This window comes from Lepidochelys kempii, chromosome 13, assembly GCF_965140265.1.
Source record: "Lepidochelys kempii isolate rLepKem1 chromosome 13, rLepKem1.hap2, whole genome shotgun sequence".
NCBI classification, from domain to species: Eukaryota; Metazoa; Chordata; order Testudines; family Cheloniidae; genus Lepidochelys; species Lepidochelys kempii.
The window spans coordinates 680549-708387 of record NC_133268.1 but is presented as its reverse complement, the minus strand read 5'-3'; the positions used below and the strand labels follow the sequence as shown (position 1 = coordinate 708387).

The 27839-nt window shown below is 58.4% G+C and overlaps 3 protein-coding genes across 5 annotated transcripts; 1 reads left to right on the top strand and 2 right to left on the bottom strand.

Annotated features, from left to right (window-relative positions):
• Nucleotides 1–573: 573 nt before the first annotated feature.
• Nucleotides 574–5622, bottom strand: NEURL2 (neuralized E3 ubiquitin protein ligase 2). Its single transcript, XM_073308685.1, has 2 exons — nt 3975–5622; nt 574–1087 (listed from the first exon to the last, which is right to left on the bottom strand). The coding sequence occupies exons 1-2, from the start codon at nt 4648–4650 to the stop codon at nt 972–974; spliced, it is 792 nt and encodes a 263-aa protein (XP_073164786.1). The 5' UTR covers nt 4651–5622; the 3' UTR covers nt 574–971.
• Nucleotides 5623–5678: 56 nt separating this feature from the next.
• On the top strand, nt 5679–13835 carry CTSA (cathepsin A). Of its 3 annotated transcripts, none has more exons than XM_073308683.1 (15): nt 5679–5782; nt 6817–6980; nt 7548–7659; nt 7944–7994; nt 8445–8531; nt 8646–8801; nt 9211–9302; nt 10184–10268; nt 10605–10696; nt 11066–11144; nt 11683–11831; nt 11922–11997; nt 12213–12302; nt 12535–12636; nt 13071–13835. In XM_073308683.1, the coding sequence occupies exons 2-15, from the start codon at nt 6817–6819 to the stop codon at nt 13152–13154; spliced, it is 1419 nt and encodes a 472-aa protein (XP_073164784.1). In that variant the 5' UTR covers nt 5679–5782; the 3' UTR covers nt 13155–13835. The 3 variants fall into 3 exon arrangements, with proteins under 3 accessions (XP_073164784.1, XP_073164783.1, XP_073164785.1); XM_073308682.1 differs by having other exon boundaries at nt 12189–12302; XM_073308684.1 differs by lacking the exon at nt 12213–12302.
• Nucleotides 13836–14693: 858 nt separating this feature from the next.
• PLTP (phospholipid transfer protein) lies at nt 14694–26885 on the bottom strand. Its single transcript, XM_073308681.1, has 16 exons — nt 26749–26885; nt 24093–24214; nt 23647–23746; nt 23023–23151; nt 22483–22638; nt 22240–22303; nt 21243–21306; nt 20854–20945; nt 20474–20644; nt 20243–20302; nt 19865–20029; nt 19604–19671; nt 19433–19475; nt 15357–15420; nt 15174–15250; nt 14694–14980 (listed from the first exon to the last, which is right to left on the bottom strand). The coding sequence occupies exons 2-16, from the start codon at nt 24199–24201 to the stop codon at nt 14855–14857; spliced, it is 1488 nt and encodes a 495-aa protein (XP_073164782.1). The 5' UTR covers nt 24202–24214; nt 26749–26885; the 3' UTR covers nt 14694–14854.
• Nucleotides 26886–27839: the final 954 nt, after the last annotated feature.

Below are 27839 nucleotides of genomic sequence, written 5' to 3'. Positions count from 1 at the left end.
TTCCATATTGGAAGGAAAAGCAGTTACCTTGGATGGAAGTTAAAAAACCCGAAGAAGCTTTTTCCTTCATTAAATAAGACATTGCCAGTGTAGGACTCAGGCTGGTGCCTCTTCTCCCCATAATGTACCAGTACTGACCTCTCCCCATTCTAGAACCAGCATCACAGGCCCTGACCTTACCTCACACTGGAACCAGCAAGCCACTGACCTCCCTGCCTGTTTATGCCACGATTCTAACTCTCTGTTCATCCCCACTGAGATCTCATGATCCTGCAAAGCAGGGAATTCTACCCCTGCTTCATCTATTCCATTTCTAATGGCTCTGAGTCCCTCTGTGCCTGGAAGAAGCAGCCAGGGCTCCACTTGGATTGTCCCTTCGGAACCTTCTTATGCAGGATGCTGATGGGAAGTGAATATCCCCCAACTCCTTTGGTTAGGGCAAGTTTATTGACTCTGAAATACCTGAAATTGACACAACCTCAGGGGGATATTCTGTGCCACCCTCTCCCCATTGCTATGTGGAGGAGTCTGAGACTAGGCCACACCAGTACTCCCAACAATTTGCTTCTGTTTTGAAGCACTTTATTATCCTCTCATTTTTATAACAACAATCTGGCACCAATCCCTCCATATCCCTTTGTGTGCAGGGAATCCCCCAACTGCTGCGATTCCTTCCCTTCTGCTATCGATTGTCTGTGCTGTAAGGCTCTGCCATTCCAGTGGTCTCTGTGCCATTTTATGGCACAGCAGACTTCCATGGCACAATGTGTGTCAGGATGGGTGTAACTGCTGAGGTTCCAGTCAGCTGCTGTGAAGTGGGGGGTGGGGGGTCACCTCTGCTCCTGGGGCTCCTTGGTTGAAGATGGAAGAGCAGTTCTGGAAGCATGGATCCCTTTCTGGAAGGCCATTCTTGGTCACTCACAGGGTCTGAAAGTTTGAAGGGCTTGCCTGCTGAAGGAGATCTTGTCATCTCATTCGTATTTGCAGAAGTTCTTCAACAGTGGAGGCAGGTCCAGCCCATCGATGGCCAATCGGTGGACAATGTGCTTCTGGATGACCAGTCTACAGAGGGTCTGTAAGGAAGGGACTGAAAGAGGAAGGAAAGGAAGAAGCTGAGCTTGCTGCTCTGAGAGCATTTGAATCACCCCAAGCTTAGGAGGCAGGCGGCACTGTTGCAGAAGAGAAGAGGACAGTGGCTCCTGGAAGGCAGTTTGTTCTGGGACAGCAGCAGGTTAATCTGCTTCAAGGGCACCATTAATTCAGACTCACAAAGATCTGCCTGCTGATTATGTTGGGGCAAGGCTCTCCGGGCAAATAGTGCTGCCCCTTGGGAGGGCTACTGATGAGAAGCAGGAGAGTGAAGGATGGAAGTACTTACTTTTCTGTCCTCCCAGTAAACCCTAGGAGAGCAGTTTATGTGCCTGTGCTGGTGCATTTTCCTGATGGATTTTGAAAAGGCCCTATTAATTCATCTAAACTCTGCATGAACTTCTGCTCCCTAGCCCTCCCCTCTCTCTCTCTTTCTGTCCCTGAGTTAGCAAACACGCAGGATTGAATGTTGGATGCCTCAGAGGTCTGCCTGGGGATTCCCCAAGAGACTGGTTTCACAACAGTGTTACGATTAACTGGTTAGAGCTGGTTTAGTCAGTGAGTTCTCTGTTCCCTTGCAGCAGTACTCCTGCTGGGCCGCAGGCTCTGATCCCACCCCCAAAGTCCCATCAGATTCCCTGTAAGGTTCTCAACACTCAACAGAAAAAATAAAATCTACAGGGTGCTTCTAGACATTTTATTTCTTAATTCTTTGAGTTATTTGAGTTATTCTGGTAAAAGTCACCAGAAACTCCTGGAGAGTGAATTCGCTATCCATAGTACAGTCTAGGCAGTAGCAAGGCCTGCTCACCCCATGTTATCCTGCTACAGTGCCCCACCCCTGACTACAGGACCATCTCGGAGAGTTCAAAGGACGGAATGATCTGGCCATTGTGTCAGCCCTGTGGTTAAGAACCCGTCAGCTGTGATTAACCTGAACTCTTGCTCAATGTCTCTGTGTAAAATGGCTGCCGTAAATGCTGGTGACTTCTAGGAATTTGAGGTGCAGTCTGAGGCAGAGATACAAGTAGAGCACTACTGAGCCCAAACATCTTACCACTATTTAGAGGATGTGTCTGAGCTTGGGAGTATTTTCAGATAGTTTTGTTTACCTTAACGTGGAGGCACTGGGCGCTCGGGTTGTTATGACCAGGGGACTAGGTAAGAAGTCTCTCTGTTGCTATCTGCAGCAGTATCTTCCTCCCCAGGCTCACTCGCCCTGAATCTCACTTGTGACCCACAAGCATCACCAATAGTGGCAGCTTCTGCTTTCTGTGTTTACTCTGCAAACTGGCTCCTGGCCAATAAACAGGGGCAGTAAAACTTCTCTTTACATGCTAAGAAAGCTTTGCAGAAATAGAAATTACTGAAGCCTCAAGTTAAGTGAGAGACGAGCCACAGTCTGCCTCCTGCATGAGTTCCAGCCATTTTACAAAGCCCGAGTGAACATGCTGAGGCAACCTGCCTGGTACTGCAACTGCCCCCAACAGCTTCCAGCCTAGAGGGCTGATGGGGAAAAAGATATTTATTCACATTCTGAGCTGGACACAGGCCCTCCACAAAAGGTGTGGTCCAGTCCAGGAATACCATGAGAGGCTGCTTGCTACCAAAGTCGCTCATTAGAGCATTGAGGTCCTGTTTGATCAAAGTAGTTTTAATGATTGATAATCGCACATGCAAATACACAAGTCAGGTTCAAAATATCATTCTAGGACTGAAAAGCCTGCACAGCAGAGCACATCTTATCTCCCTGTGTTTGGATATTCACAGAACTAACTCTAAACAACTAGCTGAGAAACCACTGGATTTTAGCCTTGGTGCCAAAATAATCTGAACTTTAAGCCAGTGAAACAAGGGAAGGCTTCCCCTACATCGATAAGTCACTCTTGTGCCTGTTCCATATTTATAATTGTTCTTTGGTTTTATCGTAGTGTTGTACATGTGGCCTCACATCTAGAATCCAGGTATCAGTCAATAAGCACTGTTCCATTACAACAAATGTGGCATATTAGCTAGCATAGCAATTCTTATGTTACTAGCCATTAACATCTGTCAAGAGTTCTTACACAGTCTCCTTGTCTCACTTAGTACCTGGCCTCTCTAAGGTAGCTAACGAGGTGGCTAATTAGCGATGGTGGATTTTGTGACATGGCCACCTGTCCCATCAGGAGTTTGACTGAGACACCAAACTGATTTCACACATGGCCCACTGAACAGCTGTGGGGTGGAAATGACTTTACCGCTACTGGAATAGGCTGGATGGTCCTGTACCCACTATCCCTAACTATGAACATCTTCACCAGAGGCCGTAACACAGGAGTCCCTGGAAGTTCTGTAGCACATAAATGGCAACACACTGTTTCAGCTCACTGCACCCAAACCTCAGCCCAGAACTGCCTCTCTAAGCTGATCCCAACTTGGAAATGTCACAAAAATGAGAGCAGTCAGGAACTCAGGGACTAGAGGTGGGCAGGGCAGGGAGGCAGAAACTAGAGCCATGGAGATCAGGACACAGAGGTGAGAGCCTCTGGAGTGTAGAGAAAAGAGGCAACAAGGCCAGGGTGCCAGAAGATGGAGAGGTCAGAGATGCAGGAGATGGAAGGTCAGAGAAATGAGTGTTGGGGAACCTGAGCTAGGTCTGATTTTCAGGGGTAAAGCTGTATCCAGCAGGAAATGAGTGCTTTCTCCTGTCTAATCTGTCAGTCCCATGCCCAGCACCATGGTATCTGAGCTTGTGCCCCTTGTAGACTGAGACATTTAATCTTACTGGATGTAAGTAGTTTTTTTGAGCCTCACCCCACTCTGACCTTCCTGAACTCTGATCCAGCCAGAGAGGGCCTGTCCAGCATAGTTCTACAGGGAGGGGAGGAAACACAGATACCTACAGCCATATTCCACTTGAATGACACGGACGCTCTTCGTTGACGCAAAGACATCGATCACTGCATAGAGTGGGCGGGAGGCAGGGAGGCTCCTGGCACTCGGTCCCATGTCCTCTCCATTGATGATGATGTGCATGTCTGCCATCCCGTCAGACCGGATGGCATACAACACCCCAATCCTGCTCCTCCGGGCTGTCGGGGGCAGCACATTTGTCTTGTACAAGTCATCCAGCATGTGGCTGTACTGGCTAGGCCTGCTCCGTCCCACTAGCTTGTCTCGGGGAATCCTGACTTGTTCTATGAGCAGGTAGGGGTCTGAGAGGAAGCCTTGGACCCGAGCCTCCGAGCCATCTGGAGTAACACGGTTGTGGTGCCTGGTGATGGCAAAAACCCAGGTGTCCCCCATATTGACCAGGTCTGGGAGTGAATACTCTGGCACCACATCCAGGCTTCTTGGGTCACGTGCTGTTAGCCCCACCCGCAAGTGGCCACACCAGCCCAGCTCCTTCTCCTCGATCTCCACCAGGAAGATCTGTCCAGGCTCCAGGGGCTCCTGGCTGAAACATAGTCCGTTGGCAAAGCTCTCCACCCTGGTGGCCTGAGTGTGGGAGGGGTCGATGCGGATGTTGGTGCCGTGGACGAGGTGGAAGCGGGTGGGTGGGTGGCAGGCAGCAGCCATCTCTGTGGCATTCCCAGAGAGCACAGGGTTGTGGCTATTTTTAAGTAGGCCCGTCAGGCTCAAGCACCTGGCTCGAGTGGTGACATTTGTACACTCCTAATCGGGAAAGCAGAGCCCCACTCAGGCTCTCAAGGGTCCTAGTGCCACCAAGCTGCTATGTTTCAGAGTAGCAGCCGTGTTAGTCTCTATTCGCAAAAAGAACAGGAGGACTCGTGGCACCTTGAAGATGTCTTCTGCAGTTTCCACAGTATGCATCCGATGAAGTCAGCCTTAGCTCACGAAAGCTCAAGCTGCTATGGAGAGCCTGAGCGAAGCTGGAGAAAATAAGCCGGCATCGTGTCATGTCCCCCTGAGCAGAGCGGAGCTCACATCACTAAGGGGCTGTGGGTGGACAATGCTGTCACAGCCGGCACCCGAGCATGAAAATTAAACACTTTGCTACAGCTCGGCCTGCTGTTATTGCCCTTCCCTCGCCCGGGCCCTGCCTCCCCTTCCAGGCCCGGGGCGGGTTCCCCGCGGCTGCGGCCCCCGGCGCTGGGCTCACCCAGGCAGGCCGCCCTGGGTGTATTTCCGAGTGAGGCAGGGCCTGGCGATCTGTGCCCGGGGCCACCTGCTACCGGCAGCCGGAGCGAGGGGGCCAGACAGCAAGTGTGAGCATCGGGGCGGGGGGCTAAGGGGCCGCTATGTAAGAAAAAGCCTCGAATCTCGGGGCTGTCCCTATGAGACGGGACATGGGGTCATGCGACTTGCCCCACGGGTGGCCTGGGTCACAAGCCGCCCACCGGCCCTTCTGCGGGCAGGGGGCCCGGCTGCCCGCCCCGACACCCCCAGCCGGGCAGGGCCACGGGACGGGGCGGGTCCGTCTGCGCCCCGGGCGCCCCCCGGCCCGACGCGGCTCTGCCCCGCCCAGCGCCCGGCCCCTCCGCCAGGCGGCGCTGCTCCCGCACGGGACAGAAGCCGCAATTGAGGGCGGGGACTGGCCGCCGCTGGGCTCTGATTGGCTCTATTCGGGGTTGGCCCCGCCCCTCCGCGATCAGCTGCGCCCAGCGTCACGTGACGGTCTCGGTTTATATGAACGGGAGTCATGTGCCTTGCCTGCGAGTGAAGGGGAACCTGCTGCCGCTGCCGGAAGGTGAGAGCCCGGGGGGGTCCTGGCCCGGGGGGGTGAGGGGGTGGAGCTGGGGGGTCCTGGCTCTGGGGGGGCTCTGAGCGGGGCCGGGGGGGTCCTGGCCCGGGGGAGGGGGTGGAGCTGGGGGGGTCCTGGCTCTGGGGGGCTCTGAGCGGGGCCGGGGGGGTCCTGGCCCGGGGGAGGGGGTGGAGCTGGGGGGGTCCTGGCTCTGGGGGGTTCTGAGCGGGGCCGGGGGGGTGAGGGGGTGGAGCTGGGGGGGTCCTGGCTCTGGGGGGCTCTGAGCGGGGCCGGGGGGGGTCCTGGCCCGGGGGGGCTCTGAGCAGGGCCGGGGCGGAGTCTGGGGGGCCCTGGGGATGGGGCCCTGGGGCCGGGGGGCTCTGAGCGGGGCCGGGGGGGTCCTGGCCCGGAGGGGCGAGGGGGTGGAGCTGGGGGGTCCTGGCTCTGGGGGGTTCTGAGCGGGGCCGGGGGGGTCCTGGCCCGGGGGGGCTCTGAGCAGGGCCGGGGCGGAGTCTGGGGGGCCCTGGGGATGGGGCCCTGGGGCTGGGGGGCTCTGAGCGGGGCTGGGGGGGTCCTGGCCCGGAGGGGTGAGGGGGTGGAGCTGGGGGGTCCTGGCTCTGGGGGGCTCTGAGAGGGGCTGGGGGGGTCCTGGCTCTGAGCGGGGGGTCCTGTGCTGGGGTGGAGTCTGGGGGGCTATGGGGATGGGGCCCTGGGGATGGAGCTGGTGGGCTCTGAGCGGGGGCCGGGGGGTGGAGCGGAGTCCGGGGGGTCTTGGGGAGTGGGTCCTGGCCCCTGGGGGCTCTGAGCGGGGCTGGGGGGGGTCTAGGGGAGTGGGGGATCCTGGCTCAGGGGCTGGGGCGGAGTCCAGGGGGCCCTGGGGATGGAGCTGGGGGGCCCTGGGGCTGGGGGGCTCTGACTGGGGGTGGGGGCTGGGGGGGTCCTGGCCCTAGGGGGAAGGGCTGAGTTTGGGGGGCCCTGGGGGTCCTGGGGCAGGGCCGGGGCTCCCCCTGCTGGGCTGACTCTCCTCTACCCTCCTGCAGATGGGGCCCGTCCTGCTCTGTGCGCTGCTGCTGGCGGCCCCCTGCGTCGGGGCTGTGCTCTCCACCGACGAGGTGACCTACCTGCCGGGGCTGGCCAAGCAGCCCTCCTTCCGCCACTACTCGGGCTACCTCCGCGTCGACCCACACAAGAGCCTGCACTACTGGTAGGGGCGGGGTGTGGGGACTCTTTGCCCCTCTGCTGCCCTCCCTCTGCCCTGTGTGGGGTCCTGGGGGGGATGAGCTGTGGGTTGGGGTCTGGGCTCATGGGGTACTTTGTCCATAGTAGGAATATTCCACTGGGGGCGGCTCTGGTGATCCTAAAACCTGGGGATTTAGCCATTAACCAACCAGGCTGCGTTTACTAGGTTGTTAACATGGGTGGTGCTACCCCTCCCCCCATCTCCCACTAGAGTCCAGAGCCCCCCACCCGGCTGCTGTGGAGGGAGGAACTGCCCAGAGTGCTGGGCCATGGGGGGCAAGAGCAGGAAGTAGGAGGCAGCCTTGGAGTGGAGTGTGGGCAGGACCAGGCCTGTGTAGTTGATAAAATATATGTGGTCAGTCATTTTGCTGTGAGAATAACATCTGTGCACTAAATATTTCCATGTCCTACTGTTTCACTATGAATCGATCATTGCTTTGTTTACTAGAGCACTAATTCCCACTCCTGGCTTTTTTGGGTAATCACTAATTTGACTCCTAAACCATTGAGGTCTGCGTATCACTGTCTGCAGGTTTACAGAGGCTCAGAGCAACCCTGAGAGCAGCCCTCTGGTGCTGTGGCTGAACGGGGGACCTGGTTGCAGCTCCATGTCTGGCTTGTTGACAGAGCATGGCCCCTTCACCGTAAGTAACCACCATCCCTCTCCTTGGCCTGAGCCACCCTAAGTCCCCCGCCCTTGCCCTGGTTTGCTGGCAACAATATCTCTCCAAGGGTTGACAGTGACTGGGCTGTAACTGCAGGGAGGGGAACCTTACTATCTCCTGAACGCTGCTGGTTCAAGCCACCTAGGCACTGGGTTTGGGGATGGTTCTGCTGCTTCCTCCAAGGGGGACAGGCTGGCTAGCATGAGGGTGCATCTCCTGCATTGGCTCTTCTGTTATGGTAACAGAGGCTTCTCCTTTATCAGATTCAGCCAGATGGAACCACCCTGCAGTACAATGACTATTCCTGGAATAAGGTATGGACTCCACTTCCTGAAAGGGACTGTCTCCTCCACCCTTGCCACGGGAGTGGAATGGCTTGTCCTGTGCACCTGGCAACAGCTGTGCTAGGGTGCAGGCCAAGGAGGGTGCTGGGCCTTGTACATGTTGTGGGAAGCCCTAAGCCTTGCCTTCATTTTTCCCATAGAAATGGAGCCTCTGGCAGGTTCTCCCTTATTTCCCTCCATCTTGCCTCCTAGGTTCTGTCTAGACTAGGACATAAAGCTATGGTGCTAGGGAGTTAGCCAGCATGTTCTAGCCAGCACCAGAAAGAAGTGAGACTGAGACTTTAACCTGACCATGTTAGCAGGTGTTATGGTTAGATTGGAGATCAAGCTAGTACCATGATCTGGCACCTTCAGAGCCTCAGAGTGGAGGGTCTTGGCTGTTACCTATTCTCCCTGAGTGATCTGTGGCTGTCTCTACAGATTGCCAACATGCTGTACCTGGAGTCCCCAGCAGGTGTTGGCTTCTCCTACTCTGATGACAAAAAGTATGCCACTAATGACACCCAGGTGAGTGAGATTCTGGGGCTGCTAGCAGTGACTGTCCAGCTCCTGCAGCAAGGAGCTGGTTCCAGAGCAGGGGGCCTAAAGCACAGCCTGCCTCAGCCTCCTCTCTGATTGCAGGTGGCCCATGATAACTACCTGGCGCTGAAGGAGTTCTTCCGCCTCTTCCCGGAGTACAGCAAGAACAAGTTCTTCCTCACTGGGGAGAGCTATGCGGGCATTTACATACCCACGCTGGCTGAGTGGGTGATGCAGGACACCAGCATCAACTTGAAGGTAAGGGATATGCAGGCTCTGGCCCCTTCCCTGGAGCATATGGTGAGGAGAGAGGGCAGCCATGTGAATCCCACTAGCCTCATGGTTTCTTCCTGCTGCTGCATGTTGTAATGTGGGCCAGTCCTTGAGCAGATGGGGAGGGACCAGGTGGCCTCAGTGGAGATGCCTTCCAGCAGAGGGAAGAGTGTGCCAAGGGGACAGGTCTCTCCCCATGGCTTTGCATCATACCATGTCCATGCTGCGGGGTCTTAAACTGCTCCGGATTATCCATCTCCAGTGGGGAGTTTGTGGAGACCCCATTGTCCAGACCAGCTTGCCCTGCTCCGATTCTGCTCAGTGGGTGCCTTGGTCCCTACTCTGGTGTGGAAGAATGCCTAGCAAGTTCTGCCTGTTGCGCCCTGTGTTCTAGGGACTCGCCGTGGGAAATGGCCTCTCCTCCTATGAGATCAATGACAACTCCCTGGTTTACTTTGCCTATTACCATGGCCTCCTGGGAACCAGGTAAGAATGTGCAGGGGCTGTGGGCTACTGAGTCTCAGCTAGAGGGATCTGGCCTCGAGCGCTCAGAATCTGAGTGCAAATGGGAGAGTCAGTGGCCATTCTCTGCTCTGGCCCAGCCTTCCTGGCCAGGGTGCTGCCCTTGAAACTTGGTTCCCGCAGCACAGCTGGGGCACCAGCAGGCCAGTTCCTCGCTGTTGCTGGGGGGTTGCAGCCTTTCCAGGGACAGGGATCTGCTGTGATGAAAGGGCTTGGAAGACTAGCCCATGCCCCCAGGGCTCTGCTTGCTTGGGATTCCATTCTGTTCTACTTGAGGTCTTCCCCCCTCACCCTCCTCTCTGCAGTGTCTGAGCCTGGCCGGGCACGCAGTAAGGGATGTGACTGACATCTGTCACATGGGGCATGTTCTTCCTCCCTCTCCTCGGGGAGGGTTGCATGCAGTGGAGGGGTGGTTCGGGTTTGGTTTCTGTGCCGGCACTGCTCTGTCTTACTGGAGAAGGCTGGTCGGAGCAGCATGCTTGGCACAGGAGGTTTGGGGTGGTCCCTTGTCCCACAGTCTGGGGCCACTCCTGAGGCAGCTCTGTCACCTGCTTTTCCCTGATCGGGACAGCTCCATTGTGTCTGAGGAGTGGAGTTCTTCATGATTGTCAGCCCAGAGCCTTAGGTTTGTAGCTGTTCTGCATGCAGCCCAGTGAGCACTGTGAAGATGAGGACTCTCCTTGCTGTCCTGTGGGAGCAGAGGACAGGGGTGATGTGCCCATGGAGTCTGTGTAGCAGAGAAGTGCTGCAGTGCTTGGTAGTCATTGGAGTTTCCTACAGGCTGGTGGCTTCATGTCCTGGCCTCTTGCATTGTTCCATGTTCTCACAAGGGTCTCTTGCTCCAGGCTGTGGACAGATCTGCAGCGCTTCTGCTGCTCCCAGGGAAAATGCAACTTCCATAAAAGCTCCAACCTGAACTGCACACTCAGGGTGAGTATTGGCCAGGGAGTGCTGGGGAGGTCCCGGCGTACCACATAGCCCGTTGTAGCAGTGCTCTCATTCCCTAGGGCAGCGCGGAGTCTGGCTGATCCCTGCGCCCTGTGTTGGGTTCTGCACCAGCAGCAAGGTCCTTACCCTGGCTGTTTGACCAGGCATGGCTCCATGAGGGATTGGATCCAAGGGCAGGGTTTAAAGGGACAGGGGGCTGAGCAGATGGGCCCATGGCAGCTCCTTGAATCAGTCAGTGCCCTTCAGACCATGGTAGCACCTGAGCTATAAGTTGCTGTAACATGCCTGCTGGATTCCAACCCACATGGCTTGTTCCAGATGCAAGAGATGATCCAGATCGTGGAGGAGTCAGGCCTGAACATCTACAATCTCTATGCCCCATGTGCTGGCGGTGTCCCTGGAAGCTACAGGTAGGAACAGCTGGCTCCAGCTCCTCTCCGGGTGGCTGACTTGAGTCTGGAGAGATCAGCACTGCTTCAAAGTCCTGCAGCCCAGTAGCCAGTGGGAGGAGTGCAGGAGTCTGCCAACCTGTTGCAAATAGGTCCTTGCTGGCCATCTCGGCAGGGGCCCTGGAGAGGATCCCTCCAGGAAGCAGCTTGGGTTGGGGTTTCCCGGCTGCTGTCTGGGGCTCTGTCCTTCCTCAGTAGGATGCCTAGACCAATGGCCTAGTCTAATAATCTGCCCTAGAAAGGGGAACCTGAGCAAGTGAGGGTTGGGGGTGGAGGCGCTCGCAGAGGGGCCCAGGCCTGGTTCTGAGGCTGCTCGTGCCCTGGTTGCAGGTATGATCAAGATCAGCTCATCAGCCATGACCTGGGCATCTCCTTCATCCAGCAGCCCCTGAAGTACTCCTGGAGGCAGGTAAGTGTCAGGGCTCCTTCTCTCTGGGGTGTAGGGAACGGGTACCTGCCTGCCCTCACGAAGTAGGAGCAATGGTCTCAAGTTGCAGTGGGAGAGGTTTAGGTTGGATATTAGGAAACCCTGTTTCTCTAGGAGGGTGGTGAAGCACTGGAATGCGTTACCTAGGGAGGTGGTGGAATCTCCTTCCTTTGAGGTTTTTAAGGCCCAGCTTGACAAAGCCCTGGCTGGGATGATTTAGTTGGGGTTGGTCCTGCTTTGAGCAGGGGTTGGACTAAAACCTCCTGAGGTCCCTTCCAACCCTGCTAGTCTGACTGAGGGAGCCCCGTCCTGCTGTGCTAACCTAGTTGACCTCTGGGGCAGGCAGTGTCTCAAACTCTGGGGCTGGCACTGGCTCTGGTCAGCCTGCAGTGCTGCCCATGGTGGGCCAGGGCAGAGGAGGTTAACTCTCCCTGCTGCGTTGTGCAGGAGGCTTGGGGGAATTGGGGGTCTGCCCCATGGCTGCAGCTTTTCTCTCTCCTTATAACTCTTCCTCTCCCAGAATCTGCTCCGGATGCCAGCAGCCAAGAAAGGGGTTCGCCTGGAACCCCCCTGCACCAATTCCACAGCCTCCACCACCTACCTGAACACCCCTGAAGTGAGGAAGGCACTGCACATCTCTCCAGAGGCACCTGAGTGGCATATATGCAGGTGCGGAGGCTTCTGTCCTGGAGGGGACCCTGCTTCCTGGCCAGCACTGGGTGGGTCTCTGCCAGTGTAACTCTGCCTGTTCCTTCGCAGCTCTGAGGTGAACCACAGCTACAAGCGGCAGTACCTGACTGTGACCGACCAGTACCTGAAGCTGCTTGGCACCATGGTGAGTCTGAGAGGTCCCAGGTCCCAGACCCCTGGGGGAGAAGTGACACCCGAGGTGGGGTTCAGCTGCAGGCATGTCTGACACAGCAGCTCCACAGTCAGCTGCTGAGCTTGCCCAGCCCCTTCCCTTGGCTGCCAGGTGCTCTGAGCAGATCCCGAGGTGAGGCGCAGAGCTGCTGTCCCTCCGCCTAGGTGATGCCCTTGTGCTCTTGGCAGAAATACCGGATCCTGGTGTACAATGGTGACATTGACATGGCCTGCAACTTCCTGGGGGACGAGTGGTTTGTGGACTCCCTGGACCAGAAGGTAGGCAGGGGAGGGGGACTTGCACCCCATCAGCACATCACTGCCCAGCACTAGCCTGGGACTGCTGCAGTGACCAGGCATCAGGGAAAAGCTATTGGCAAAGAGCCAGTACTGGCAGGAGTGTCTGGGGAATGGCCTGCCCTGCCCAGAGCTGGGGGAGGGGACACCTGGGGAGAGCAAGGGGCCAGATTGGCACAGGGTCAGCTCTAAGGCTGCTGAGCTCTGGTTCCAGGTGCAGGTGGCCCGCAGGCCCTGGCTGTATAATGATGGGACTGAGGACCAGATCGGGGGCTTTGTGAAGGAATTCACCAACATCGCCTTCCTCACCATCAAGGTAACCAGCCCCACCAGTGTGGCAGGGTGGGACCCTGGGCTGCAAGCAATATGTTCATAGCAGCAGTTGGGAGCTGAGCTGCCCCACACAATCCCCTAATCACCCCTTCGACCTCCCTGCCTTCATCCTCGTGCTGGGGTGAGATTCAGCAGCTCCTCTGTGCTTTAGCCTGAGGCTGAGCTGGCCTGGGAGAGGAGGCCAGGGGGCTGGAGCTGTGGCCTCACACACCCTCTGGGACCTAGCGACCTTCAGCCTTGCAGGCAGGAGGGTGGCTGGGCCAGTTGCAGGGAGAGTTGGGATATCTTGTGGGACGGGGGCCTGGCTGGCTCTGGCAGAGGTTGAGAATCACTGGCCCACCCATTAAGGCTGCTTGGATGCTCCCTCCAGCCCTGCATGGCTGGTCTTGACCTGGTGCCTTCACCTGTCTTCTGCAGGGAGCTGGCCACATGGTGCCCACAGACCAACCGCAAGCCGCCTTCACCATGTTCAGACGCTTCATTCAACAGCAGCCCTACTGAGTGTGTGGCAGAGCGGGGCCCGCGCTGCTGCCTGGGGCAGCTCCTCGCCTCGCCTCTCCCCTCCCCAGCTATGGGCCACTTCCTGGCACGACCAGGGCCTCTCGCTGCTCAGCAACGGCAGCAGATACGGGTTTTCCACAGTGCTGAGCAGAGCCTCTGGCTGCTGGCCCAGGCCAGTGTGTGTCCTACTGCTCCCTAGCTCCTCCACCGGGGGAAGACTGGCCTGGGCTTCCCTGCTTCCTGGGGGTGCTGCCCTTTGCCTCTCATGGGGGCCCCTGCCTGTAGGCAGTGCAGGCTTGGTACCAGTGCACAGCAGGGGCAGGGGTAGAGCTCAGCGGATGGGAGGCTGCCTGTCTCAGCACAGCTGCTCTCACTTCTCCAGAGCTCCTGCTGTGGCCTTTACCTCGTGGGGTTCTGCTGCCTCCTGCCCTGGAGCTGCCATCTCACCTTGGGGGTGGAACAGCACCCAGGTCCCCTGCACATGTCCCATGGGGCTGGCTTAGGCATCACACTCTGTGCCTGCAGGAGGCTGTGCTGTCTCAGGTCTGCCCTGGAAAAGTTCTCACGTGTCCTGATGAAGGAGGTTTGAAATGAAGACATTCCTGGCCCTGCCCCCACTCACTCCCTGGGGCATGGGCTGCTCCCTGGGCCTTGCAATAAAATGTCACAGCTGAACCTAGATCCTTGTGACCGTTGCACATTTCTTCCCCCACATCCCCACCAGCTCATGGGGCTAGAGCTTGGAGCCTGGATGTCTAGGGGGCCCATGTGAGCCAGGGGTAGGAGTAGTAGAAGGAATAAAGTTTCCTTGGTCAGGTGAGAAGCAGCTCCCCAGTGGCTAGGGGAGACCTTCATAGTCTCCCCCCTGCAGATGTTCTTGGCCCTTGTGGGGAGGGGCTGTGGTGAGGAGGCTGGCTGGGCCTCACCTCTGCCCCAGTCTGGCCATATGCTCCCCAGGGGGCAACTAACCCTAGTCCTGCCACTGTTGCTGGGAAGTGCAGTGCAAGCCTGTGCAGCAGCCGAATGGCACTGAGGGCCCCAGAGGGAAGGGGGCAGCCTGCAGCAGGGCAGGGGTGGGGCTAGGCCATTCCAGCCTGTGGGGTGAGGGAGCAGTTGGGCTCCTAGTACTAGCTACCCCAAGCTAATAGCTCTTCCCTACAGTGGGGATGGGGCCAGCAGGGGCTAGCTCCCGAGGCCAAGGGTTGTCAGGCAAGAGGCCCTGGGTTCAGAGGAACACCTCCCTCTGGAGCTGCTGTCCTGCCCTGGCCCCTGAGAGCTACTGGGCTAATGCAGCTATATTCCAGGGGGTCCTTGGGGCCAGCATGGAGCTGAGCTTGGGGGGCGGGGGTGCATGCAGAGCCCTCTGGGCACAGGAGCCCCAGATTTCCCCACTCTGTGGGGGCTTGCGTACTGCTGGGCTGTGTTCCCCAGCTGGCTGTAGCCCTGGTTCCTGGGCCCCCATCAGCTCTAGGGGCAGGGGGAGCAGTCTGACAGCTGCTAGGAAAGGCCCCTCCCCCAGTGATGCCCAGACTGCCCCGGCTGGGTCTAGCCCTGTTTATTGGTGCAGTTGCTGCCATGCCCCAAGCAGCTGCATGCGGGGCCAGGTGTGGCCTGCAGGGGCTGGCTGGCTGCTTTCTCGTGAAGACTCAGGCAGGCTGGCCTGGAGTGCCGTGGTGTTAAAGGAAATCAGCAGGGAAGGGTTAGAGCCCAGCTGGGGTTGTTGGCTCTGGGCCCAGCGGGCGGCTGGCCTGAGCAGGCTTGTATTTCTCAATCACCTCCCGAAGTCCCTTAGAGAAATGGAGATCTGCCCCCACCGTGATGAATCCCTGTAGGGTGTGAAGGGAAGGAGCATTAGTACTGCAGGGGCCTCACCTCTGCCCCCCCAAGCCAAAGAGTCACAGGGGCCCAGCCCTGTAGCAGCCCAGTGCCTGAACACAGCTGGCCTGGGGGGGTGCAGAGAGCTTAGGGTAGCACTGTGGGGCCCGGAGCTGCTGGGCCTCGCCTACAAGGCACACGTACCACATGGCTAGTGACTATCTCCTTGGTGAAGTCCATGCCCTCAGGTAGGGGGATCGGGACGCCCTTCTTTGTCCTCTCTGCAGAAAAGAAAAGGGAGCCTTTGAGAGTGTCCTTGGGCCAGTGCCCAGACCAAGCCCAGTGCCCAGACCAAGCCCAGCCCCCTCCTGCAGCACAAGTCCCTACCGTTGAGGATGGGCATGATCACCAGCTGCAGCAGTGTCTTCAGGGGGGCCTGCAGTGGGAACAGCTGTGGGGAGAGAGGAAGAAGTGTTAGAGCTGGGCTGGGACACATAGCTCCCCCTGCATGCACCCCCACCCCCGGGAAGGGCCAGCACCAAGTCTCCACAAAAACAGGAAACCCAATAATAAGGGCGGATTTCAACTATCCCCACAGTGGCTGGGAACATCTTGCCTCAGGGTAGGATAGAGACCAAATTTCTAGCCACACAGGGGAAGTCACACGGGGAGGGGATTCTGGTAGTGCACAGGATTTAGTCTACAAGTTGCTCAGTTACAGCAATCATCATGTAATTCAATTTAATATACTGGGGGATGGCTGTCAAAGAAACCCACCCCAGTAGTATTTAACTTCAGAAAGGGGAACTACACGAGCACGAGGCAGTTAGTTAAATGGAAATTAAAAGTAACAGTCATGAGTGAAATGACTGCAAGCTGAATGGACACTCCGTAAGAGAGGCTCAAACTCAATGTAAATCCCAAATGAGATAAAACAGTAAGAGGACCAGAAATGCCACCTGGCTAAACAGAGTAAAAGAGGGGGCTAGAGATAAAAAGAACAGGAAGACTTGTGGCACCTTAGAGACTAACATTTATTTGAGCATGAGCTTGTGAGCTATAAAAAGGCATCCTTTAAAAATTGGAAGTCGAATTCTACTGCGGAACATAGAAAGGAACAGAAACTCTGACACGTCACGCATCGAAGTATAATTAGGCAGGGCGCAAAAGACACACAAAGCTAACGCTTAAGTACATCAGAAACAGGAAGCCTGCCAAACAGTCAGTGGGGCCACTGGACGATCCGGAGCCCCTGGACGATCCAGGGCCTGAAGGAGCACTCAAGGAAGACACAGCCATTGTGGAGAAACTAAATGAAATCTTTGCATCAGTCTTTGCTGCAGAGGATGTGAGGAGATTCCCACACCTGAGCCGTTCTTTCTAGGTGACAGATCTGAGGAACTGTCCCAGATTGAGGTGTCATTAGAAGAGGTTTTGGAACAAACTGATAAACTAAACAGTAATAAATCACCAGGACCAGATGGTATTCCCCCAAGAGTTCTGAAGGAACTCAGACATGAAATTGCAGAACTATTCACTGTGCTATGCAACCTGTTGCTTAATTCAGCCGCTGACTGTACCAGATGATTGGTGGATAGCTAATTTTTTTTAAAGGCTCCAATGGTGATTCTGGAAATTACACGCCGGTGACCCTAATTTCAGTACCAGGCAAACTGGTTGAAAGTACACTAAAGAACAGAATTAGCAGCCACATAAATTAATACAATATGTTGAAGAGGCACATGGCTTTTGTAAAGGGAAATCATGCCTCCACCATCCATTAGAATTCTTTGAGGGGTCCACAAATGTGGAAAAGGATGATCCAGTAGATATAATGTACTTGGACTTTCAGAAAGCCCTTGACAAGGTCCCTCACCAAAGGCTCTTAAGCAAAGGAAGCTGTCATGGGATAAGAGAGAAGGTCCTCTCCTGGATTGGTCGCTGGTTAAAAGATAGGAATCAATGGTCAGTTTTCACAGAAGAGAGGGGTAAATAGATCCCGCAAGGAACTGTACGGGGACCGATGTTGTTTAACATGTTCATAAATGATCAGGAAAAAGGTAAACTGAGGTGGCAAAATTTGCAGATGGTACAAAATTACTCAGTATAGTTAAATGGAAAGCAGACTGAAGAGTTACAAAGGGATCTCACAAAACTGGGTGACCAGGCAACAAAATGGCAGATGAAATTCAACATAGATAAATGCAAAGTAATGAACACTGGAAAACAATCTCAACTATATATACAAAATGATGGGATCTAAACTCAAGAAAGATCTTGGAGTCTTCTTGGATCGTTCTCTGAAAATATCCCAATGTGCAGCAACAGTCAAAAAAGCGAACAGGATGTTGAGAATCATTAGGAAAGGGAGAGACACCAGTATATTAATCCATGGTAGGCCCTCACCTTGGCTACTTGGTGCAGTTCTGGTGCCCTGTCTCAAAAAAGACATATTAGATTTGGACATGGTACAGAGAAGGGCAACAAAAATTATTAGAGGAATGGAACAGCTTCCGTATGAGGAGAAATTAAAAAGACTTTTGATATGGTCTCCCACAGTATTCTTGCCAGCAAGTTAAAGAAGTATGGTCTGGATGAATGGACTATAAGGTGGAGAGAAAGCTGGCTAGATCATCAGGCTCAACAGGTAGTGATCAATGACTCCATGTCTAGTTGGCAGCTGGTATCAAGCAGAGTGCCCCAAGGGTTGGTCCGGGGGCCAGTTTTGTTTAATATCTTCATTAATGATCTGGATGATGGGATGGATTGCACCCTTTAAGCTGGAGGGAGAGGTAGATATACTGGAGGGTAAGGATAGGGTCCAGAGTGACCTAGACAAATTGGAGGATTGGGCCAAAAGAAATCTGAAGTCCTGCACTTAAGACGGAAGAATCCCATTCACTGCTACAGACTAGGGACCGACTGGCTAAGCAGCAGTTCTGCAGAAAAGGACCGAGGGGTTACTTTGGATGAGAAGCTGGATAGGAGTCAGCAGTGTGCCCTTGTTGCCAAGAAGGCTAATGGCATATTGGGCTGCATTACTAGGAGCATTGCCAGCAGATCGAGGGAAGTGATTATTCCCCTCTGTTTAGCACTGGTGAGGCCAGATGTGGAGTATTGGGTCCAGTTTTGGGCCCACCCACTACAGAAGGGATGTGGACAAATTGGAGAGAGTCCAGCGGAGGGCACTGATTAGGGGACTGGAACACATGACTTATGAGGAGAGGCTGAGGGAACTGGGATTGTTTAGTCTTCAGAAGAGAAGAATGAGGGGGGATTTGATAGCTGCTTTCAACTACCTGAGAGGTTGTTCCAGAGAGGATGTTTCTAGACTATTCTCAGTGGTAGAAGAGGACAGGACAAGGAGTAATGGTCTCAAGTTGCAGTGGGGGAGGTCTAGGTTGGATATTAGGAAAAACTTTTTCACTAGGAGGGTGGGTGACGCACTGGAATGCGTTACCTAGGGAGGTGGTGGAATCTCCTTCCTTTGAGGTTTTCAAGGTCAGGCTTGACAAAGCCCTGGCTGGGATGATTTAGTTGGGGACTGGCCCTGCTTTGAGCAGGGGGTGGGACTAGACGACCTCCTGAGGTCCCTTCCACCCCTGATCCTCTGATTCTATATGCCTGGGACTGTCCAGCTTGGAGAAGAGACGACTGTGGGGGGATGTGACAGAGGTCTATAAAATCATGGCTGGGGTGGAGAAACTGACTAGGAAGCGTTATTTTCCCCTTCACATAACACAGGAACCAAGGGTCACCCAATGAATGACCAGGCAGCATGTTTAAAACAAACACAAGGAAGTACCACATCACCCAACGCCCTGTCAGCCTGTGGAACTTGTTGCCAGGGGATGTGAAGGCCAAAACTATAACTGGGTTCAAAAAAGAACTGGATAAATTCATGGAGGATAGGTCCATCACCGGCTTTTAGCTCAGATGATCAGGGATGCAGCCCTATGTTCTGGGTGTCCCTAAGCTTCTGACTGCCAGAAGCTGGGACTGGCCGACAGGATGATCACTCAGGAACTGCCGGTTCTGACCATTCCCTTTGAAGTGCCTGGCCACTGGGCCAGGAGGACCGTTCTTATGCCCCCTGTACTTGGCCTGGGTAATAGGTTTGCTGGACCGAGGCCCGTGTTGGGGTCACGGCAGAAGGCAGAGCAGTTTAGGGCCAAGCAAGGGCAGCTGCAGGCCTTGGGCTGGGTGTTCTTTTTTAAAGTGAGAGGCCCCCCTTCCCGCCCCCCATCTTTGGGAATGTCCCACCTTTTCCACACGCTGCCCCGCTTTAGGCACCGCCCCCTGCCAACCTAGATGTTTCCCCACTCCCCTCACCATCCCGCAGCCCCCCATTTTCTCCCCAAATCCCTTGGTGGATTTTCCCTGGGGATGCAGGGAGAAGAGCTGGTCCCCTGCGGCTGTCCCACAAGGCCATGGGCTCCATGCAGGCCGCCTGCCCCACTCACCGCCAGGGACTCCAGTGCCGACTGCTTGGAGTAGATCCGGAACCTGCCCGGAGGGAGAGAGAGCACTGTGAACACAGCTTCGAGCTCCAGCCCTGGGACGGCTCTGCAATCTGTGCCTTGGGACGCTGCCCAGACGCCCTAGCAAGGGGCTCCCAGGGACAGGGGAGTTACCTTCTCAGATCCAACTGCACCTCCAGCGCTTTCCCTCGCAAAGACACCTTGGCACTCAGCTTGGCATCCTGGAGGGGAGACAAGGCCACAGCCCCATTACTGCCCACCCCAGGGAGCAGACAGCCCTGCCCCATGCCTCCCTGCCGCTCTGCAGCGGCAGGTTCGCTGCTGGCCATGGGCTCATGGGACCAGGTTCTGCACAGCTGCATGACCTGTAACAGGTTGGGGCTGGGCTCCCTGCTGCCCCGGGGAACAGCTCACCATGGTCATGCTGGAGAGCTGGATGGCGGGGTGGTCGACGGGCACCAAGGAGATGTTCAGGACGGCAGCGACCGAGACAGAGGTGCCCGTGGGTTTGATTGTCCAGAGTGGAGGAGCCGACGCTTGCAGCACCAGCTTCAGGGGCGCGTCCACCACAGCGGGGCTCTGTCGGGGGAGAGCAGGGTCAGGGGGGTGGGGGAGCAGGCAGCTCAGGGGCTGAGCCGGGTCCCCGAGGGCAGCTGGCTCTTCTCACCAGCTGCTCCACTGCCATCCTCCTGGGGCCTGGGCCCGCACTGCACCCCCCACCCAAGGAGCTGCACCCCCTCCACAGGAATGGCCTCCTCCCAAGGTCGCCCACCCCATGACCACCGATCTTACCAGCATGATGATGCTTCCGAAGAACGTGGCTCTCAGCAAAACCTCCAGGTCCTTGGGCACCTGAAGCAATGTACAACCGTCCTGGGTAAGGAGGTTCCCCCGCGGTGCACTGCTGTTACCCAGCCCCTCCCTCCATGTGCACGCCCAGCGTCCCTGCCCCTTCTCCCCCATGTGCACGCCGCCCCCACTGCCCTCTGCACACCCCGCGTCCCTCCCCCCATCCCTCCTCACCTCCTCCCCTGCAATCTCCTTGCTCAGCACCCCCGCCTGGTAGTAGGCGTCCATGGCAGAGTTGAAGAAGTACTCGGAGAAAGCCGCGTAGACCATGCGCTCCGTCTCCTTGATCACCGGTGCCGCCGCCTGGTTCACCAGCGTCTCGTTCGACTGGTAGTAGAACATGCCCTGGGCAGCGCAGAGCTGGTGAGTCCCAACCCCCAGAACAGGGCTCCCCGGGCACTTGGCCATTGCAGCCCCGGGTTCGGGCCTGGCATCCCCACGCAGTGGTATCTGCGCGCGTGCTGGGCCAACCCGGAGCGCGCCCCGGAGCCAGGGCATCACAGGGCGTGGCCCCCTCGGACACGCTGGAGCCGCTCCCCACTGCCCCCCGTTACCTTGAAGTCCAGATCGAGGGTGTCGGGGGAGACGACGGGGTGGCTGAGGAGGGAGTAATCGATGCTGATGTGCTCATCCACCGGGCTGCGCACTGTGCCCAAGGAAGGCAGGGTCAGTGGCCTGGTGAGGCCTGACCTCGACCCAGCCAGGCTGACTCCCCCTCCTCCCCGGCTCTGGGCCCTTTCAGTCCTGCCCCCAGCTTCCCGAGCAGAACAGTCGCTGAGCCCCAGCCTGTTCCCGCAGCTGCAGCCCACTGCCCTCCGAGCGTGGACCTGCCCCCCAGCATGGCAGCACAGTGCAGCCCTGCACCGAGGCCCAGGCTGAGCGGAGCCCAAGTCCGGTCTCGTCAATCCAAGCCCCCCTCACGGCCCCAGGGATGCGAACTCACCCGACACCGTGTCCAGCAGCGAGTTCAGCTCCACACGCCCCGCGTAATGCAGCGCGGGGCAGATCTGAAACAGACACCACAGGCTGGGGACGGGGTCGGCAGGACGGGGCCAGGCACACAGGCAGGGAGGAGGGTCTAGGCTGGCGGGTGTCCCTGCAGCCTCCACGGGAGCGTCTCCCTCTCCCAGGGGCCTAGCCACCGACCCCAAGGGACCGGGACCGTCCTGCCCCAGCTCCAGGAGCTGTCGTCCGACTTCGTTAAAGCCACAGCGCAAGAGGGCACCCGGTGCCCCTGAACCGGATGGAGCGAGAGCACCAGCTCCTCCCAGGCACCGTGCAATGGCTGTGCCCCCCAACCCCATCCCGCAGCCCCCTCCCACCCCACCTACCCCTGCTCTGCCTGCCCTCCTGTCCCGCAGCCCCCTTCCACCCCACCTTCCCCTGCTCTGCCTTCATCCCCCAACCCGCAGCCCCCTTCCACCCGTGCCCCCGAACCCCGACCCGCAGCCCCCTTCCACCCCACCTACCCCTGCTCTGCCTGCCCTCCTGACCCGCAGCCCCCTTCCACCCCACCTTCCCCTGCTCTGCCTGCATCCCCTGACCCACAGCCCCCTTCCACCCGTGCCCCCGAACCCCGACCCACAGCCCCCTTCCACCCCACCTGCCCCACTCTGCCTGGGCCCCCCAACCTGCAGCCTCCTTCCACCTGCACCCCTCAACCCCGACCTGCAGCCCCCTTCCACCCCACCTTCCCCTGCTCTGCCTGTGCCCCCCAACCCCGACCCACAGCCCCCTTCCACCCCATCTGTCCCCGCTTTGCCTGGGCCCCACAACCTCAACCCGCAGCCACTGCCCTCGTGCTGACCACAGTTCATGATTTGGGGCTGGGACCTGCAAGGGGGAAGTGCCCTCTGTTGATCCACTCCCTGCCTGCTCAGCCCCCGCTGTTTGTGCCCCTGTCCCCAGCCCCAAGGGGGATGTCTCTGCCCACATCATACCTGCTGATTGAGAAGGAAGCGTATTCCTGTGGTGATGAAGGCAGACAGGAATTCATAGACCTTCCTGTGAAGACAGAATCACAGTCCTCAAACCCCTGCCCTCTTGCTAGGAGACCAGAGAGCCTCCTGGCATGAGAGCAAAGGTACCATGGGGGGCGATGGGGCTGCTGACCAGTGGTTGGGGGACAAAGCACCGTGAGGTGGTGCCCAGGAGTGTGGGACAGGTGGCCCCCGAGGCGGTACCTGAGTGTACCCGTGAAGCCAGTCTGCATCCTGGCAATGGAGGCATTACAGGTGATGTTAGAAATCTTGAGGCGCCCAGCCTTGTCCATGGAGAGCTTCAGCAGGGTGCGGACGTTGACGCCTTCGGCAGAGGCATTGATGGAGCCAATATCGTAGCTGGGAAGCAAATGGTTAAAGCAGGTGAGCAGCACCCACGTAAACAGGCACCTCCCAGCTGAGCTGCCCCAGAGGAGCCGCTGCCCCGAGCCTGCATGGGGTGAGAAAGCTGAGGGGTGGGGGGCTGGCCCAGCCAGAGCCCAGTGACTTGCCCAGCACCGGGGGCGTCAAGAACCTGAAGGCAAATGTCGGAGTGAGCCTCTGATCCCAGCCCGGCGGGAGGCCTGACCGCCGCTGGCAGGGGAAGGGGGAGAGGGCCTGGGACCGGACCCCGGGCTGGTGGGGAGCGGGGGGAGAGGGGCCTGACCCTGCACTGTGGGCGGAGGGGGCCTGGGACCCGAACCTGCACTGGGGGGGCGGAGGGGGAGGGGCGTGGTCGCTCACAAGAACCAGTAGAGCAGCTGACGCCGGAAGCGGAGGCTGATGGAGGCATTGTTGATGTTGAAGGCAAGGTGCTGCGGGGGCTGGAAGTGCAGGTTGGAGAGCGCCAGCTGCAGGTCCATCACCTTCACCCTGCGGGGGGCAGAGGCAGAGTCAGCCGCACGCCCCAGCCCTCTCCCTCCGCCCAGTCCCCCAGCGTCTCTAGCTCGGCTTTGCCGCCCCGGCTGTGGCCATGACTCCTGGGCTCGTGCTGAGCCACGTCGGGGTCACTGCAATGGGAGAGGCCCCGGCACCCCTGGGCAGCAGCATGCCCCGAGGCCTGGGTCTTCAGGGCTGCACCCAGTCCAGGGCTACCAGCCCCTCCCTGGGACCCTCCCTCCACCTCCTGCCATAAGCCAGCTCCACCCATCCCTGAGTCACGCCCAGCTGCCGGCTCCTTGCCCCTTTGCAGCCCCAGCCAGCCCCACTGCACAGTCCCAGCCCATTACACATGCTGCTGTCTCCGGCCCCTCCAGCCCCAGGTCCTGCCCCCGTCATTGCTGGTGAAGGGATGCCCAGAGGGAGCGTGGGATTCTGGGCCAGAGGCAGCAGATGCCACCCAGAGCTCTCCCCCCGACCCTCACTGACCCGCTGATGTTGTACTGGAACTGCCCTTCCTTCCCGTGCAGGTCAGGGATGCTGATGTGCTTCAGCTCCTGGTCCACAAAGCGCAGCCCTTCCTGCTTCACTGCAAAACAACAGCCCCGCTCTCTGCCCCGGCCTTGGCTCCACAGGGAGGAAAGGAGGCCAGGGCCCTGCCCCGCCTCCCCTTCAATCCCAGGGCACTGGCCAGGCCTTTTCCTGGCAACCCGATTGTATGTAAACAGCACAGAGAGCCCACCCTCCCTGGGGAGGGAAGGAGCCCAGTGGGACTGGGGCAAAAGGACAGCGGAACATCCTGCCCCACCCCACCAGCTCAGCACCGGCAGCCGGGAGCATCCCGTCGTGGGGAACCCCGGAACAGTGGGCACGCCCTGGTCTGGTGCCACCTCGGGGTGCCAGGCCAATTGACTCCTGCACCGCCAGCTCCTTACCCAGCTCCAGGCCCTTGGTGGTGATCCGGATCTTGCACCCAGGGTTAGCAGCTGTCACTGCAGCGACCAGCCAGGGCAGCCCGAGGAGCAGGAAGTTGCACAGAGCCATGGCGTGTCTCTTCCTGGAGGAGGCCAGAGCAGGGTTGTCGAGACCAGCGGAGCAGGCAGCTGGGCACCATTCTCAGCCACCGAGTCACTGCACCTCCCCGCTGGCCGGAGATGCCCGGACACCAGGCGGGCGCGGGCAGCCGGGGGTGAAGAAGGCCCCTAGCCCATTACCATCCATTGCGTGGTCCTACCAGACTCTGGCCCAGGCCCCTGGCCGCCCCCCAAGCACTGTGGCTCCCTCCCTCAGTCACCCTGCCCAGATGCTCCCCCGATGACACCCTGTGACTGGCTCCGCTTCCTCCCATGCAGGTCACTTGGCTTCCTGGGGCCGTCCCCCCCGGACCCCCAGTGCCACCTCGCCAGGGGTCTCCCAATGCGCTGCCCAAAGAAGGGCCCAGGGAGGGACAAGGAGTGTGTGAGCTGCCCCGGGGGGGCGCCCAGCTGAGCCAGCTGCCATGGGCGGGAGTGGTGTTGCTGAACCCTCACCCCCCCCGCCCGGTCCTGGTGCAGCACCCAACTCCTGGGCATAGGGGAGCAGGGCCAGGGCGCGGGGGGGTCCCCACCACTGGCTGCAGGCTCCGGCAAGACCAGCCGCATTCAGCCGCTGCCCCGATCTCCCGGCCCCCTCCGTCACCAGCTCCAGCCCGTCTGCGCGGGGCCAGGGCTCGGCACGCCGGCCCCTTCCCCGCCGCGGGGCCCGATGCTGCACCCCGGCTGCCCCTGCGCCCCCCACCCCGGCCACACGCCTGCAGCAGGGAGCCAGGGCCCGGGGCTGCAGGAAGGGGTGGAATCCGCGTCCAGCCCGCCTCCCCCGCCCCCCCCCGGCTGGCCTGGCCCGGCCCGCCCCCCTGCCTCCCCCGGCCAGCCTGGCCCCTCGCCCGCACATGCCTCTGTCCCCAGGGGAACCGTTGCTGGGCTCAGAGCGCCCCGGGCAGCAAAACAAATGGCTGGTTCCTGCCAGCTTCCCGCAGCAGCGCCGGGAGGGACAGGGCACCCCCAGAGAGGGGGAGGGATAGGGCACCCCCAGAGAGGGGCACAGCTGCCCCCAGAGGGGGGAGGGGATGGCCACAGGTGTCCTGGATGCAGTTGAATCAGGTTAAAAGTGGAGCAGAGAGCGTTGGTTCTGCCCGCTTGTGCCACCCCGTCCATTGGGCCTTGCACCCGCAAGGGACTGCGCATTGCGCTGTATGTACCTGGGTGAGATCAGGACTGCGTGGAACAGGCTGGGGCCTTGCCCCCGTCTTTGCCCTGGCCAGAGTGCCTCCTGCTGGGAGACATTCCCACACTCTGCCCCAGTGAGAACGCCCCCACTCCTCCTCGCTCCCTGACCAAGCCAGCCCGTCACCCCTGCCTCCCCCTCGCTGCCTCACGTGCTCCTGGCTTTAACTCCAGCAGATTTGGGCAGATTGACGTTCTTTGAAAATCCCCTTGAATCCTTGCCCCCTCTCGGGGCCGATTATCCACAGCTGCAACAGGCCAGCATTGTGTCACCCCCTTCCCCCCCCAGGCACTGTGAGCAGGTCGCTTGCTCTTCCCCCAGAGCTGCCAGGTCCGGGACTCCCACCCCAGCCCCTGCACCCAGACGTGCTCTGGAAACCAAGTCAGGGCCTCAGCAGTACTAGCCAGCTTGCCAGAGGCTGGGGCTGGAGCAGGGCCCCCGTCCTGTAGTGGTAGCTAAGGTTGCAAGATCAAACACCAAACATGAGATTTGAACCCACAACTTTGCTATTAAAAGTCTCATGCTTTACCAGCTGAGCTAGTCAAGGTCAGTTGGTAAAGCGTAAGACCCATAGCGCTGGGCACACTCAGAAAGCAGAGGCAGGGCAGGGGCAGCTGGCTGATCTTGGTCTCCAGGCAGAGCTTCTGCATAACCCCTTTCCATGCCCGTTTGCTGGGTAGGGAGCAGCCAGCCAGTCCACACACGTGCTCATGAATCTGCAAGGGTTCTGCCCACACCATGGCAAGCAGGATAATGCTGCAGCCATGGATGCGGTCGCCATGCCCGTCACAGGCACGGCAGGGCAGAGAGATCCATCCCATCCCCCTGCCCCATGCCGGGCACCCAATGAACAAGTACTCCCCACATCGACCTTATCGCAGCCTCACCCCTGCTCCTTCCAACCCGCACCTTAGCGCTCGCCCCCGCAGCCAGCGCTCACCCATCGGGAAGAGGTGAAAATCTCGGCTCTCCAATGAGGAATTCCCCCCATGCCCCCCTCCAGTGGGGCGCCCTGTGCACACGGCCCCTTCCGCAAAGACCCACAGCTGAGACGCTGTCACCCAGCCGCCCCCTCCTGGGTTGTAACAGGAGCAGAGTCCCTGCAGGCATTGTACAGGGACCCCCCTCCCTTAGTGGGGCCCTCTCCCTCCTACCCATCTCTACAGCTTCTACTGGGCTCTGGCCATGGAGAGAACTTTGGGGCACCCCCAGACACACACACTCCCCATCTGGTTACAAAGGGCACTTTCCTTCCCTGGGCCAGGGCTGCCTGTGTGGGCCTGGGGATTTGCCTGGCTGCACAATACCCGCTTCATTTCTTGTACTTACAGTTCCCTGGGGTTACTTTTTCCTGGCTCTACCGGGGCTGAGTCACGTGGAGGGAGGCAGGGCAGGAGAGAACCACTGGCTCCAACAGTTTCTCAGGGGCTGGCTGTGCTTCCCCTTCCTTTATATATCCCACTGTCTGCCACTCCTCATGAGCCCAGGGCTGGGAGGAGACAGTGGGCCTGGGAGGCAGCGAGAGGCGGAGAGGATGCAGGTCTCAGGCATGCCAAGACCAGACTCTGCCAAGCCAGTTTCCCCTGCCTATGGGCTGCCTGCCCAGGGACAAAGGGCCTGGGCTCCCAAACCAGCACAAAGGGCCTGGGCTCCCTCAGCGTGTGTGTGCAATGGCCGTGAGCACGTGTGCAAACCACCCAGCGCACGCTCCTGAGGCCACAGCAACATTTGGCCTGTTGGGGTTGTGGGGGGCGTGAAGCAGCTGGGGGGGGGGGCATTATGTCTGCACTTAGGGGTCAGGCTTGTGTTATGCTCCCCGCTATTCACGTGTCCGAAGCGAATTCAGTGCTGGTGCGGGGGCCCTCGAGCCTATCCCCACAGCTGGCCCAGCACAACCAGCGTCCCACCCCCACGCTTCAGCCCTGACCTTCTGGGGCCATCTCCAGGGGGCAGAGGCGAACACCGATGGCCTTGGCCCCTGCGGAGGCTGCAAACAGAGGTCAGGTTGCGCTCCTTGAGGCAGGAGCCGAGCTGGGGGCAGCCTGGTGTCCAGCCTACTGGGGCTACACACTCAGCTTACAGAGGAACAGCCGTGTTAGTCTGTATTCGCAAAAAGAAAAGGAGGACTTGTGGCACCTTAGAGACTAACCAATTTATTTGAGCATGAGCTTTCGTGAGCTACAGCTCACTTCATCAGATGTTTACCGTGGAAACTGCAGCAGACTTTATATACACACAGAAATCATGAAACAATACCTCCTCCCACCCCACTGTCCTGCTGGTAATAGCTTATCTAAAGTGATCAACACTCAGCTTAGTCAGTCCCTGGGGGCTCTGGACACACCCCTCTGCCCAGCCCCACCTCTGCCTGCTGCCGCCTCCCCATGAGCCCAAAGGGAGGCGCCAAGGCCAGAGCCGAG

What these genes read in the sequence shown, in the direction of transcription:
- PLTP (XM_073308681.1), bottom strand. Translation starts at nt 24,201, where the DNA reads ATGGCTCTGTGCAACTTCCTGCTCCTCGGGCTGCCCTGGCTGGTCGCT. An exon ending in TTCCAGTACAACATCAGCGG is followed by an intron (nt 23,152 to 23,646) that starts GTCAGTGAGGGT and finishes TGCCCCCCGCAG; the next exon opens with GGTGAAGGTGATGGACCTGC. An exon ending in GGCTTCACGGGTACACTCAG is followed by an intron (nt 22,304 to 22,482) that starts GTACCGCCTCGG and finishes CTGTCTTCACAG; the next exon opens with GAAGGTCTATGAATTCCTGT.
- CTSA (XM_073308682.1), top strand. Translation starts at nt 6,817, where the DNA reads ATGGGGCCCGTCCTGCTCTGTGCGCTGCTGCTGGCGGCCCCCTGCGTC. An exon ending in TGAAGCTGCTTGGCACCATG is followed by an intron (nt 11,998 to 12,188) that starts GTGAGTCTGAGA and finishes CCCTCCGCCTAG; the next exon opens with GTGATGCCCTTGTGCTCTTG. An exon ending in TGGACTCCCTGGACCAGAAG is followed by an intron (nt 12,303 to 12,534) that starts GTAGGCAGGGGA and finishes CTCTGGTTCCAG; the next exon opens with GTGCAGGTGGCCCGCAGGCC.
- NEURL2 (XM_073308685.1), bottom strand. Translation starts at nt 4,650, where the DNA reads ATGGCTGCTGCCTGCCACCCACCCACCCGCTTCCACCTCGTCCACGGC. An exon ending in CATTCAAGTGGAATATGGCT is followed by an intron (nt 1,088 to 3,974) that starts GTAGGTATCTGT and finishes TTCCTCTTTCAG; the next exon opens with TCCCTTCCTTACAGACCCTC.